This window comes from Saccostrea echinata, unplaced genomic scaffold, assembly GCF_033153115.1.
Source record: "Saccostrea echinata isolate AGI-Se365-2 ecotype Australia unplaced genomic scaffold, CSIRO_AGI_Sech_v1 ptg000054l, whole genome shotgun sequence".
Lineage (NCBI taxonomy): Eukaryota > Metazoa > Mollusca > Bivalvia > Ostreida > Ostreidae > Saccostrea > Saccostrea echinata.
Genome location: NW_026889803.1, coordinates 64,873,042 through 64,888,241, shown reverse-complemented (window position 1 = coordinate 64,888,241; position 15,200 = coordinate 64,873,042). Strand labels below are relative to the sequence as shown.

Genomic DNA, 15,200 nt, shown 5'->3' with positions numbered 1-15,200 from the left:
TCCTGAGAAAAGGTTAAAAAATGTGAAAAGTTAACGCACGACGCACACCCGTACAACAGCACAACTGCAGGATGACCGACAAAAGCAGACAGCAATAGGTCATCTGAGTAACTCAGATGACCTAAAAACCCGTTTACGAGGGATGTATTTTTTATCTGCAAAAGCTACAGCGTCAATTCCCGCAAAAAATAAAGCAATTTTTTATTTAAAGAACAGATCCTTAGGAAGCAATTTCAATTGGAAGGGGGGGGGCAAAACCAAAATTTTTAAGTCTAGGGGTAACTACCACACAAAAGTACCTTACAAGCAGGAGGTACAAGCATAAAATAAAATAGATATGTTTTTAATAGTATACTATATATCGGCAAAATTATTGGAGGAGGGGGTATCTGCCTGTTGCCGTGACCCTCCCCTCGGTTCCTATATATATACGTTGATATCACTTAAGCATTTCAGAGGAGAAGCTAACCAAATTCACATTTCATGACCGGCGGACGACCAACTTCAACTTCTGAAGAGTGAAACTTTTAGTTTGTTCAGCTTCTCCTATCCGATGAGACCTTAAAGGTAAGATCAAACGACAATCCATGATACCTCATAACTTATGAAACAAATTGACCTGACAGAGTTCCTATGTTTTATTATATCACAGAAAGAAAATGTGCTAGTGATTACGTTCAGACAGAGACATGATACAAACCATTTATTTTTCACATAGAACAAATCATTCAACAAAACAAGAAATGAGATTTAGTATAAACATTAAATACAAATATTGAAGATAATCACAAGCTCTACATTCAATATAACAGCAATTGAAAATGATGGGGATTCAAAGCACAAAACATTTTTATCTAACATAACTGAAAACCTTAAGTAGCCTTTTTTCTTTTTAAAATTTTTTGTTACCCAAATCTGAAGAAATTTCAAGGCATATAAGCAAAACAATTTAAGAAGACTTTGTTTATTTAATCAAAACAAAACATTCAAGTCTAAATCTAAACTTTATTTTATTGATTTGAATTTTTTTCTAAATCAAAGCCAATTTTAGCAGACATTTAACTCTTACGTTGGCGATGGAATTTTCTCTGCGCCGCCCGGCACTACTTGGTCATTGAGAATGGAAGTGATACGCAGCTTTTTAACATTAGTTTTATTAGAGGAAATCAGGAGGGAAAGTTGAGAATAATTTTTTTTTCTTTTGTTCATTAAACGAAGTCTTGGGTTTTAGATGTTTCTTATTATGCCTTGAATTTTTCCAGATCTGGGGATTTTTTTAAAGATATATATATATATATATATATATATATATATATATATATATATATATATATATATATATATATATATATATATATATATATATATATATATATATATATCATAGTTTATGATATCAAATTCTTGCAAATCCAATATTACATACTTAAACACTTCATTTGTGTCGTTTAAAGTGATTATTCTTTAAAGGTTTCACAATAAACAATTGAAAAAAAGAAACAATGACATATATGTATCTGGTATGTAGAGAAATTATAAAGTTATTCTGTTGGTCTCAAAAGTCAATCCCTGTATTCACTGGTTTTGGGTGGTTCGGAGTAGAATGAACGTTTTTCCTTTTTCTAAAATTTCTTTCTTCATCATTATCGTCGTCATCCACAAACTTTTTTTCGCCAACACCAAATGCTCGACAACACTTTAGACAAATACATCCCAATGTCATAAGACCTATAAGGGACACGACCGACAACAATCCATATTCTAAATATGGAAACCATTCTGGAAGACGAAGTTCCGAAGGTTGCTCTGTTGTCACCACTAAATTAATAACATCAGATATTCACATCGTTTCCTATAGAATTGTTTTCCTCAAATTTTCTTAGTTATAATTTTATATGAAGTGCAAATCTGATATTAGAACTAAAAAGTGTTTGAGAAAATACATTACCATGTACGAGGGGTTATCAAAAAGTTCGTGGACTAGCACCATAAAATTAAAGCCGCTTTAGGTACATCAATGAATTTTAACACATTTAGTTAGCATCTTTTCTATCTATAGAATAAGTCATAAATCATAAGTTTCATCTTTAATAAATTGTTAATGTTTTTGTAAGCAATGGTATGTCCAGGCGGCGCAACCTCGAACATGACTTTTATTCTACCTGCGTGTAACTGTGAAAAACTCTTTTGATATGACCATTTGTCATCCAAAAATCCCGTTAATTCAGTCATGTGGTATGACACAATTGTTCCGTAAAATTTGCAATTTTTACCTCATTCTGTAAGTTCTTTGAAATTTTATCGTAAATCTTATATGGTTTGTATGAACAATTAAGGACTTGAAAATGACGTCAAAATGGGGGAGGGTTTCTTTTTCCAACATTCTATAAAGTTTCGCCCCTGAAAAAAACCGGTTTAGACCTAGGCAGTGTTTAAACGGGCTACAGAGAAATAAACTGCATTCAGAGTCCTCGTTTTTAAATGCCAAAAAATTCAGAGGGAGAGGAAAGAAGCACAGTTAATCTCGATTTGTAGTCAGGGTGTCAAAAGTAAGTCACGTCGAAAAGTGACGTTGATCACGTGTAGTAGAACAGAGCTCCAACAAGCAAAATATGCTGGCATAATCAGGTGAGATTCTTTCCTTACGTATAGATCCATTTACAATATGATATGCATTGAAAACTGCTTGTTCATGACGTTGTAAAGTCATATAAACAAGACGTGTTTAAGTTCTTACTTAACTTCAGGGAATTGTCCTTTCTGACATATTTCATTTTGTCAAATAAAATCTGCAACATGACTAAATAGTCATGTTGCAGATTTTATTTGACAAAATGAAATATGTCAGAAAGGACAGAATCTCATCAAGATAAATGTATGGGGTGAGAGGAAGCGGACATTGAGAAACAATGACGTTATCGAACCTCTGGAAACTAAACAGCAACAGCGCCGGGTGATCATATAATGTCTTTTTTATTTTATAATAAAATTGGCAAATTATCAACGTATCAAGCTAAAATTTTCAACATTTCTTGAACTTTTGTTGTTTTATGTTCGTTATAAATTTTATAATAAACAGACGACTTTGTATTAATTAATGGCATCAGTCAACGAATTATTTTGATAACCCCTCATAAATCATATACGGTACAAATTTTGATGCACCAGATACGCATTTCTACAAATTGTGTCTTTACAGTAATGCTCATGCCGAAACGTTGGATATCCGTTATATTTAATTCAAAAAAGACTTTGAAGAGCTGAGAAAAGGTGCCAAAGACTGGTGCCAAATACGTCGAAGGATCAGAGCTATGCATGAGGAAGATAATCCTTAATTTTGAAATAAATCTCTTAATTTTACCACAGCAATTAAATATATATAGGTATTTTCAAGCTAGTACCGAAGCACATGGCTACTTGGCTGTAAAGACCCCCGGGGACAAACAGTCAACCAGCAGAGGCCTCGACCCAGGAGTCATAATGTAAATCATCCCATATGAGGAATTAAAACTTAGTGAGAGCACAAGAGTTAAATGATAATTGTTTGTACTTTAACTCTTACGGGAGCATAACATTTTAAAAAGTCTTTCTATGAAGACTTACGCGATTTTTAGCAATACAATAAATAAACATTCAATGTTAACTTAAAGAAGAGATATTAACCACAATATTCTCCACATGAGTCATAAGATACTTTCAATGGTACTAGGGAGTCCTGTATTTCTAGAGGTGCATGATTCAAGGTCAATGAATTACTAGATTATCATCCAAATAAATAACGATAAATTTCCCAAAATTCCCATCTCTGAATCCCACGTTTTTCCTATATAATCATTGTTTAACTTTCATTTTTTTATATACTCAATCGTCAAGACCATAAGGATAGGCCGGGGCACTGCTAAATGCTGCTTACATGACAATGAATGAAAAATATGTTTTATTTTATAAACTAGAACTCACAGATGTTGGATAATAGCTTCATATGGATGTAATTCAGACAGGTTCTCTGATATATCTTACTTATTAAATGAATACCAACTTACTTCTGGTGAAAAGAATGAAAATTGTCAAATATACCAGATGATATCTCTTTTCCCAAGAAAATTTACATTAAAAATTTATATATATATATATATATATATATATATATATATATATATATATATATATATATATATATATATATATATATATATATATATATATATATTACAACAACTCTTAAACTAACATAACTGCCCTAAGTGAAGAAATATAAATACAGAAAGCACAAAGAAATTCACTTTTATAAGGATACCCACTTCCGCCCCAGCCCGGGGTTGAACTCTCGACCTACGGAATCTGTTTCCTAACAGTACAGGAACACCGCGCTAGACCGCTCAGCTATCTAGGCAAGTCAAAAAAAACTTGCTTTCGATGCCGATGGAATTCTCGCGGCGCTGTCCTACACTATGAGATACAGTTATTGGGCATTAGTTTTATTAGAGGACCGTTACCAATACACGTTGTAATGAAATTAATTTTTATTTATAAAGCACATTTTACAACAACTCTTAAACTGACATAACTGCCCTAAGTGAAGAAATATTAATACAGAAAGCACAAAGAAATTCACTTTTATAAGGATACCCACTTCCGCCCCAGCCCGGGGTTTAACTCTCCTAGCAGTACAGGAACAGCGCGCTAGACCGTCGGCTATCTAGGCAAGTCAAAAAAACTTGCTTTCGATGCCGATGGAGTTCTCGCGGCGCTGTCCTACACTACACTGTCATTGAAAATGGAAGTGAGATACAGTTATTGGACATTAGTTTTATTAGAGGATCGTTACCAATACACGTTGTAATGAAATTAATTTTTATCTATAAAGCACATTTTACAACAACTCTTAAACTAACATAACGAGCGGTTTAGCACGCTGTTCCTGTACTGCTAGGAGACAGATTCCGTAGGTCGAGAGTTCAACCCCGGGCTGGGGCGGAAGTGGGTATCCTTATAAAAGTGAATTTCTTTGTGCTTTCTATATATATATATATATATATATATATATATATATATATATATATATATATATATATGTGAGAGTTTTTAAGAATAATCAAATTGCAAAAATTGATAAGCATTCATTGAAAGAATTGATCAAGATGCTCTTTTCCATTGATTTGCGCATAGAAAACAACTTTAGGATGATAAGTGCAATATCAATTCTTCTATGAAGTAAACAATGAAATGAAAGAAATGAGAAAAACGTAACTAGTAACAATCATAATAATTTTCGATCTTTATGTAGCTTCACTTTTTAATATGAAATATAATTATAGGTTCTTTCTAGGGTCGTGTCTTCAAGATTAAATGCAGCTTGAATCTCATTTGGAAAAATTATGTAACATTGCAGGATTCTAATTGGCGACTAATTTAGTCGCCATATCGCCAGAAAATATGATTGGCGCGCCTATTTTTTTTTCTATAAGTGGCCAAATTGGCGACCATTTTAAATTGACTTGCTGATCGTCAAATTACTGAACAATAAACATTTTGAACTTTTTTTTTTTTTTTTTATAAAAAACAGAAAAGAAGTTTAAAATTTAGCATTGGGCATACTCTATATATTAACTAATATCAGTTTTTAAATTGGCGCCTAAGAAAAATTTGCCTGGCGACTAAAAATTTGCAATGGCGACTAAATTTTTTTGATTAGGAACCATTGGCGCCTAAATTTTAAAGGTACATAGAGGCCTGATTAAATACCGGGATATTTATCTTACCTCTTTCACAAAACTCTCCCGTATATCTATCACTACAGTGACATTTAAATCCAATCGACCCATCAACACAAGTTCCACCATTTTTGCACACTATTCCTTGACTGCAAAGTTTTCCTAATTACATAAAAATGAAAAAAAATCACAGTCATGAAATTTGTCAGTATACATCTTTTACTTTTTAAAGTTGTTTTTGAATATAATGTCTAGAAACTTTGTAATGTGACATCAAAGGAATTTTTGCAATGAAAATAAATTTTTCCAATAAAGTATAATCAAACCACCATACGAATAATTACGTTTATCACAAACTAATCCTGTGTATCCTCTGTCGCAGTGGCAGGTAAAAGTGTAAGCAGTATCGGTACAAATTCCGTGTTTACAAGGGTTATCTTGACATTTCACAAGGTCTGAAAAAGTGGAGAAATTCAGACAAAGAACCAAAATCACCATTTTATAATACGAGATACTTTAAATCTTATTACCAAAACAAGCGGATCCTTGTCTTCTAAACCCTGTTAAGTGTCAAAATGAATTAAAAGCTAATCACAGAAATTAAAAAATGAACATGACCTTGAGAGGGTTTTTTCCTGTTTAAGTTTTATAAAATTATTATTTCGGAGAATTGATTCATTGTGAATCCACTTGTATAAGTTTACTCATCGTCAGTATTGCGGTTGGAAATGGGACTTTACGACACAAACATGAAATTCTTAACCTTGTTTCTTATTACTCATATTTTTTTTTATGAAGGTTTGAAAATTAGAAATATATTATATGCAGTAACTACAAACAATCAAAATTACACCATAAGTTTTTCGACAACAACTAAAGTATTGCTTTAGAAATTAAAAAAAAGAATACAAAAGAAAATAAAACCATTTCAAACGATTAAAAAAAACTTCAAGTTGTGTATTGCTCACTTGCCGTTAATTATTAAACATTTTTGATTTTACCAAATAGTAATGGAAAATCCACTTTTTTTTTTTTTTTTTTAAAAATTGTAGATGTAATTTCAGCGAAAACCTTCACATCTTGAAAAATATATTTATTATGAAAATGATTTTAGAAAATGAAAATAGCCTCGACATGTTGGGAAAAACAAAATGAATTGTAAATGGATAAAAACATTTTGTTTAAAAGAGAATTAAACTGTAGTGAATATATTGAAAAGCGGTCCTTGGGTTTTCATCTTGGAATCAATGTTAACGTCCCCAGTTGTGATCATATGTTTGCATGCAATGTTAGATGTAAGAATTTAATATTTGGAGAGAATTAATTATAAGAAATTATTACCTGTATAATTACTTACCTCGACAACAATCACCCTTATGATATGGATCACATTTGCAAGATATTTGTTTTTTGAACATTAGTTTTATTGGAAGAAATCAGGGGGAAAAGTATAGAATAGATGTTTTTTGTTCAATAAACGAAGTCATGGGTTTTGGTGGTTTTCTTATAGACCTTGAATTTTTTTTTCAGATCTGCGGATTTTTTTAAGCTATATATGGAGATTGACATCTGATTATAATTATAATACATGTATTAATATGTAAGTGTTTCTACAAGTTTATCGAGTTTGAATTTGGAACTAAAAACTTGCTCATTTATTTCAAAATATGTGAAATTTTAAACAACTTTAAAAGAGTATTTACTGTTTTCAAATCCAATATAATACCGCTGAGGTCGAGGGGACATACTTATGTTTCGGCTTACAAAAGCGGTGTTTCTTGTATTGTTTGTTTTTATTTTTGGCTTTTTTCCTTTTGAAGAACTACTCCATTCAAACAATTACAAAATAGGATGTGGTAGCGAGGCCGAGGGAGATACTAGATCGATCCAGATAAAATACTGGGCTTGTAAAGGGCAAATTTTCAAATCACTAAAGGTGGCCTGATTTACATTTAAATTTGAAATTTAGTATTTTAATTTTATTTTAATTTTACATGTATCTAATCAGTTGTTTATTATAACAAGTGTTCTTATTAATTGATAGTATCAGGCCCGTAGAACGCGGGAGGGGGGGGACCCTTTTTTTCTGAGTATAGTTAGTATATTTTAGGATTTGGTCAGTAAATAAGATTTTTTTTTTTATTTGGCAAGTTGCCCTCACCCCACCCAACTCTTGAAGCCGTTGCTATGGGCCTGGGTATTCCAATTAAGTTGTCGTTTAATTAGGTGAACGACCAGTATAACAACTCTTATTTCCTCTTCAACCCCCTCCCTTTGAAAAATTTCTAGATCCGCGCCTGTAAATGATAATATTTTGTACTTTGATTCTTACGGAAGCATATCATTTTAAAAAGTCTTGTTGCTTTTTCTATGAAGTCTTACGCGATTTTTAGCGATGCAATAAATAAACACTCATTGATAACTTAAAGAACTGATATTAAGGACGTACGCATCGTACTTTACCTACTGATAATTTTTCAAGATATTCTTAATTCAAGATTATAGTGCCATCAGATGTTTATAGACAAAAAATCAGCATGCATTACCAGTGGTTTTGAAAAGATGTCAATTGATGAAAATTCTTGCATATTGCAAAGAAAAATATACAAAAATTACTAAACATATATTCTAGATGTTTTGTTTATCCAAACTTGTTTTAGAAGAAGTGTACAACAGCATATATAGACATTAAAATGTAGCACACAGTTCCTTTAAGTATTGGAACTCTTTAACTCTAGGGAAAAGGACAATAAAGTTCAAACTACGTAGCTTATGTCCTTAAGCACTATATTCTCCACATGAGTCATAAGATACTTTCAATGGTACTAGGGAGTCCTGTATTTCTAGAGGTGCATGGTCCAAGGTCAATGAATTACTAGTTTATCATCCAAATGAAAAAAGATAAATTTTCCAGAACCCCCATCTCTGAATCCCACGTTTTTTCCTATAAAATCATTGATTCACTTTCATTCATACTCAATCGTCAAGATCATAAGGATAATTCAGGAGCACTGCTAGATGCTGCCTGCATGACATTGAATGCAAAATATGCTTTATTTTATAAAGCAGAACGCACAGATGCTGAATATTAGCTTCATATGGATGTAATTCAGATAGGTTATATTATATATCCTACCTATTAAAATGAATACCAACTTACCTCTGGTTAAAAGAATAAAAATTGTCAAATATACCAGATGATATTTCTTTTGCCAAGAACGTTAACATATATATTAAAGAGTTTCCTAAGAATGATCAAATGTGCTAAATTTGATGAGCACTCATTTAAAGAATTGTTTACAGATGCTCTTTTCTATTAATTTGCTCGTAATAAAAAAAAACTTCGGTTGATAGTGCAATATTAAATCTTCTATGAAGTAAACAATGAAATAAAAGAAATGAGAAAATTTTAACCATAAATAATAATAATAATAATAATAATAATAAAGATAACAACAATAATAATAATTTTCGATCTTTATGTGGCTTTACTTTCTCATGTGAAATACATGTATAATTATAGGTTCTTTCTAGGGTCGTGTCTTCAAGATTAAATGCTGCTTGAATCTAATTTGGAAAAATTATGTAAGATTATCGGGATATTTATCTTACCTCTTTCACAAAAGTCTCCCGTGTATCTATCACTACAGTTACATTTAAATCCAATCGACACATCAACACAAGTTCCACCATTTTTGCACACTATTCCTTGACTGCAAAGTTTTCCTAATTATATAAAAGTTGAAAAAATACACAGTTATAAAATTTGTCATTATACACTACACATCTTTTACTTAAGTTTTTTTTAAATAATGTCTAGAAGCTGTATAATATTACATCAAAGGAATTTTTGCAATGAAAAGAAATATTTTCGAATTAAATATAATCATTCAAAACATTATACAATTGATTGTATATTGTTTTACGTCCCATTCGAGAATTTTTCATTCATATAAAGAGGTCACCATATACCGGTGAAGGGCTTCAAATTTTGACCTTTACTCGGCACTCAGGGCCATTGAGCAGCGAGGGATCTTTATCGTGCCAACGCCTGCCGTGATACGAGATACCATCCGAAGGACCCGCAACTTTCACTTTAAAGTGCCGAGCGCATGGCAAAGGAGCAGTTGCTACCCTTTTTTTTTTTATCGACTTAGGTCAGTCGCGGCAGAGATTCGAACTCACGACCTCCCGGTCACGGAGCTAGCACTCTACCGACTGAGCTACCTTGAACGGTCAAACCATTATAGGAATAATTACGTGTATCACAAACTGATCCTGTGTATCGTCTTTCGCAGTGGCAGGTAAAAGTGGATGCAGTGTCGATACAAATTCCGTGTTTACAAGGGTTATCTTGGCATTTCACAAGGTCTGAAAAAGTGGAGAAATTCAGACAAAGAACCGAAGTCACTGTTTTTTAATACCAGGTACTTTGAATCTTATTACCAAAACAAGCGGATCCTTGTCTTCTATTCCCTGTTAAGTGTCATGCAAAATAAATTAAAAGCTAATCATAGAAATTAAAAAATGAAAATGACCTTAAGAGGGTGTTTTCCTGATGTTTTCAGTTTTATAAAATTATTATTATTTCGGAGAATGGATTCATTGTGAATCCATTTGTATACGTTTACTCATCGTCAGTATTGCGGTTAGAAATGGGACTTTACGACACAAACATGAAATTCTTAACCTTGTTTCTTATTATCATATTCTTTTTATAAAGGTTTGAAAATTAGAAATATATTATATGCAATAACTACAAACAATCAAAAATACACCATAAGTTTTTCGACAACAACTAAAGTATTGCTTTATATATATATATATATATATATATATATATATATATATATATATATATATATATATATATATATATATATATATATATATATATATATATATATATATCATAGTTCATGATATAGAATTCTAGCAAATCTGATATTAGAAGAAGTGTTTGAGAAAATACGCTACCATGTACGAGGGGTTATCAAAAAGTTCGTGGACAAGCACCATAAAATTAAAGCCGCTTTAGGTACATCAATGAATTTTAACACATTTAGTTAGCATATTTTCTATCTATAGAATAAGCCATAAATCATAAGTTTCATTTTCAATAAATTGTAAATGTTTTTCTAAACAATGGTATGTCCAGGCGGCGCAACCTCAAACATGACTTTTTTCCCTGCGTGTAACTGAGAAAAACTCTTTTGATATGAGCATTTGACATCCAAAGATTCCGTTCATTCAATCATGTGGTATGACACAATTGTTCCGTAAAATTTGCAATTTTTATTGCATTCTGCAAGTTCTTAGAAAATGACGTCAAAATGAGGGAGGGTTTCTTTTTCCAACATTCTATAAAGTTTCGCCCCTCGAAAAAACGGTTTAGACCTAGGAAGTGTTTAAACAGGCTACAGGGAAATAAAATGTATCCAGAGTACTCGTTTTTAAATGCCAAAAAGATTCTAAGAGAGAGAGAAAGAGAGAGCGGGGAAAGATGCACAGTTAATCTCGATTTGTAGTCAGCGTGTCAAAAGTGAGTCACGTCGAAAAGTGACGTTGATCACGTGTGGTAGAATTGAGCTCAATAACGAAAACATGCTGGCATAATTAGGTGAGATTCTTTCCTTATGTAGAGATCCATTTACAATATGATATGCATTGAAAACTGCTTGTTCATGACGTTGTAAAGTCATATAAACAAGACGTGTTTAAGTTCTTACTTAACTTCAGGGAATCTGGGTGAGGAAGCGGACATTGAGAAACAATGACGTTATCGAACCTCTGGAAACTAAACAGCAACAGCGCCCGGTGAGCATATAATGTCTTTTTTATTTTATAATAAAATTGGCAAATTATCAACGTATCAAGCTACAATTTTCAACATTCCTTGAACTTTTGTTGTTTTATAATCCTTATAAATTTTGTATGCACAGATGACATTGTATCAATTAATCGCATCAGTCAACGATTTTTTATAACCCCTCATAAATCATATACGGTACAAATTTTGATGCACCAGATGCGCATTTCTACAAATTGTGTCTTTGCAGTAATGCTCATGCCGAAACGTTGGATATCCGTTATATTTAATTCAAAAGACTTTGAAGAGCTGAGAAAAGGTGCCAAAGACTGATGCCAAATACGTCGAAGGATCAGAGCTATGCATGAGGAAGATAATCCTTAATTTTGAAAAAAAATCTCTTAATTTTACCACAGCAATTAAATATATATAGGTATTTTCAAGCTAGTACCGAAGCACATGGCTACTTGGCTGTAAAGACCCCCGGGGACAAACAGTGCACCAGCAGAGGCCTCGACCCAGGGGTCATAATGTAAATCATACCATGTAAGGAATTAAAACTTAGTGAGAGCACAAGAGTTAAACGATAATAGTTTGTACTTTAATTCTTACGGGAGCATAAGGTTTTAAAAAATCTTGTTGCTTCTTCTGTGAAGACTTACGCGATTTTTAGCAATGCAATAAATAAACATTCAATGTTAACTTAAAGAAGAGGTATTAACCACAATATTCTTCACATGAGTCATAAGATACTTTCAATGGTACTAGGGAGTCCTGTATTTCTAGAGGTGCATGATCCAAGGTCAATGAATTACTAGATTATCATCCAAATAAATAACGATAAATTTCCCAAAATTCCCATCTCTGAATCCCACGTTTTTCCTATATAATCATTGTTTAACTTTCATTTTTTTATATACTCAATCGTCAAGACCATAAGGATAGGCCGGGGCACTGCTAGATGCTGCTTACGTGAAAATGAATGAAAAATATGTTTTATTTTATAAACTAAAACTCACAGATGCTGGATAATAGCTTCATACGGATGTAATTCAGACAGGCTCTCTGATATATCTTACTTATTAAAATGAATACCAACTTACTTCTGGTGAAAAGAATGAAAATTGTCAAATATACCAGATGATATTTCTTTTCTCAAGAATATATATATATATATATATATATATATATATATATATATATATATATATATATATATATATATATATATATATATATATATATATATATATATATATATATATGAGTTTTTAAGAATAATCAAATGTGCTAAAATTTATGAGCATTCATTGAAAGAATTGATCATAGATGCTCTTTTCTATTGCTTTGCGCATAGAAAACAACCTTTGGATGATAGGTGCAATATTACTTCTTCTATGAAGTGAACAATGAAATGAAAGAAATGAGAAAAACGTAACTAGTAACAATCATAATAATTTTCGATCTTTATGTAGCTTCACTTTTTAATATGAAATATAATTATAGGTTCTTTCTAGGGTCGTGTCTTCAAGATTAAATGCGGCTTGAATCTCATTTGGAAAAATTATGTAACATTGCAGGACTCTAATTGGCGACTAATTTAGTCGCCATATCGCCAGAAAATATGATTGGCGCCTATTTTTTTCTATAAGTCACCAAATTGGCGACCATTTTAAATTGACTTGCTGATCGTCAAATTACTGAACAATAAATATTTCATTTTTTTTTATAAAGAACAGAAAAAAATTTAAAAATTAGCATTGGGCATACTCTATATATTAACTAATATCAGTTTTTAAATTGGCGCCTAAGAAAAATTTGCCTGGCGACTAAAAATTTGCAATGGCGACTAAATTTTTTTTTTGATTAGGAACCATTGGCGCCTAAATTTTAAAGGTACATAGAGGCCTGATTAAATACCGGGATATTTATCTTACCTCTTTCACAAAACTCTCCCGTATATCTATCACTACAGTGACATTTAAATCCAATCGACCCATCAACACAAGTTCCACCATTTTTGCACACTATTCCTTGACTGCAAAGTTTTCCTAATTACATAAAAATGAAAAAAAAATCACAGTCATGAAATTTGTCAGTATACATCTTTTACTTTTTAAAGTTGTTTTTGAATATAATGTCTAGAAACTTTGTAATGTTACATCAAAAGGAATTTTGCAATGAAAATAAATTTTTCCAATAAAGTGTAATCAAACCACCATACGAATAATTACGTTTATCACAAACTAATCCTGTGTATCCTCTGTCACAGTGGCAGGTAAAAGTGTAAGCAGTATCGGTACAAATTCCGTGTTTACAAGGGTTATCTTGACATTTCACAAGGTCTGAAAAAGTGGAGAAATTCAGTCAAAGAACCAAAATCACCGTAATTTAATACCGGGTACTTTAAATCTTATTATCAAAAGAAGCGGATCCTTTTCTTCTTTTTTATAAAACATTTAATGTAATTTCAGCGAAAACCTTCACATCTTGAAAAATATATATTATGAAAATGATTTTAGAAAATGGAAATAGCCTCGACATGTTGGGAAAAACAAAATGAATTGTAAATGGATAAAAACATTTTGTTTAAAAGAGAATTAAACTGTAATGAATACATTGTAAAGCGGTCCTTGTAGTTATTTGGGTTTTCATCTTGGAATCAATGTTAACGTCCCCAGTGTTGATCATATGTTTGCATGCAATGTGAGATGTAAGAATCTAATATTTGGAGAGAATTTATTATAAGAAATTATTACCTGTATAATTACTTACCTTGACAACAATCACCCTTATGATATGGATCACATTTGCAAGATAGAGATGAAATATTCAGTGTTCCGCCATTTTCACATATTCTGCATGATTTAGACTGATCTAATTTAAAATTAGGAGACAGGTTACAGTGTTTCAGGCAGTTTTCTATGGTATGAGGACTAACAGACATGGAACAGCACATGTTGCGCTCTCTTCTCTGTGACTGTGAGCCACAGACACCAGTACATGAAGCCCATTCTTTCCAGTTAAATACATGGCACTCTGGTTCATGGGAACACTGATCTGCCAGGATCGAACTAGTATACAAGACAAAAATCTGTAATAAAACGAGATCCATTTTATTAGCTGGAAGTTTTTTGTCGAGATTATTATAAACAGCTTAACGATGGTCCATAAGTAAGTGATATTGAGTTCTGTAATTGCTCTGAAGTCTTATCTATTGATTTAAAAAGCGAAACCTGTGCTTCTGTAAAAGTCGCTTCATGAATTGAAATCAATACCATTTTAGAACTATAGAAGGGAATATATATTTGAAGTGCATTCTCGCTGAAATTAAATCATCTCATTCAAAAGTAAGGAACAATTTTTCAATAAGGAATAAAAGCACGTTATCTTGATAATCATAATCATTTTATTCAAGTACGAGTTGTAAGTATGACATAGTCACATTTAAGGAGTCAATTAGTATATATTTCTAGGATCTATTTATATGTCAAGGCAGCATAATGTGTTTGTATAAGACAAAAGAAGGAACCTAGATTAAATTTACTTATAAAATAAATATTAGCTTGATCTTAAAGCATAAAAAAGTCCCCCGCGTGGCGCAGTGGTTAGAGCGTCTGCTCTAGAGTCGCGGTGTAAGGAGTTGATCTTTCAGTCGCGGGTTCGAATCCCACTGC

General features: G+C 32.0%; 1 protein-coding gene across 1 annotated transcript; it reads right to left on the bottom strand.

The window, feature by feature from the left end:
* Positions 1–1,555: 1,555 nt before the first annotated feature.
* Positions 1,556–14,638, bottom strand: LOC133205100 (neurogenic locus notch homolog protein 1-like). The gene is made up of 4 exons (XM_061340842.1): positions 14,299–14,638; positions 13,758–13,868; positions 13,461–13,574; positions 1,556–1,818 (listed from the first exon to the last, which is right to left on the bottom strand). Exons 1-4 carry the CDS (start codon positions 14,636–14,638, stop codon positions 1,556–1,558), a joined length of 828 nt encoding a protein of 275 aa, XP_061196826.1.
* Positions 14,639–15,200: the final 562 nt, after the last annotated feature.

What these genes read in the sequence shown, in the direction of transcription:
- LOC133205100 (XM_061340842.1), bottom strand. Translation starts at nt 14,638, where the DNA reads ATGGATCTCGTTTTATTACAGATTTTTGTCTTGTATACTAGTTCGATC. An exon ending in AGGATTAGTTTGTGATAAAC is followed by an intron (nt 13,575 to 13,757) that starts GTAATTATTCGT and finishes TTATGTAATTAG; the next exon opens with GAAAACTTTGCAGTCAAGGA. An exon ending in GGGAGAGTTTTGTGAAAGAG is followed by an intron (nt 1,819 to 13,460) that starts GTAAGATAAATA and finishes TTATTAATTTAG; the next exon opens with TGGTGACAACAGAGCAACCT.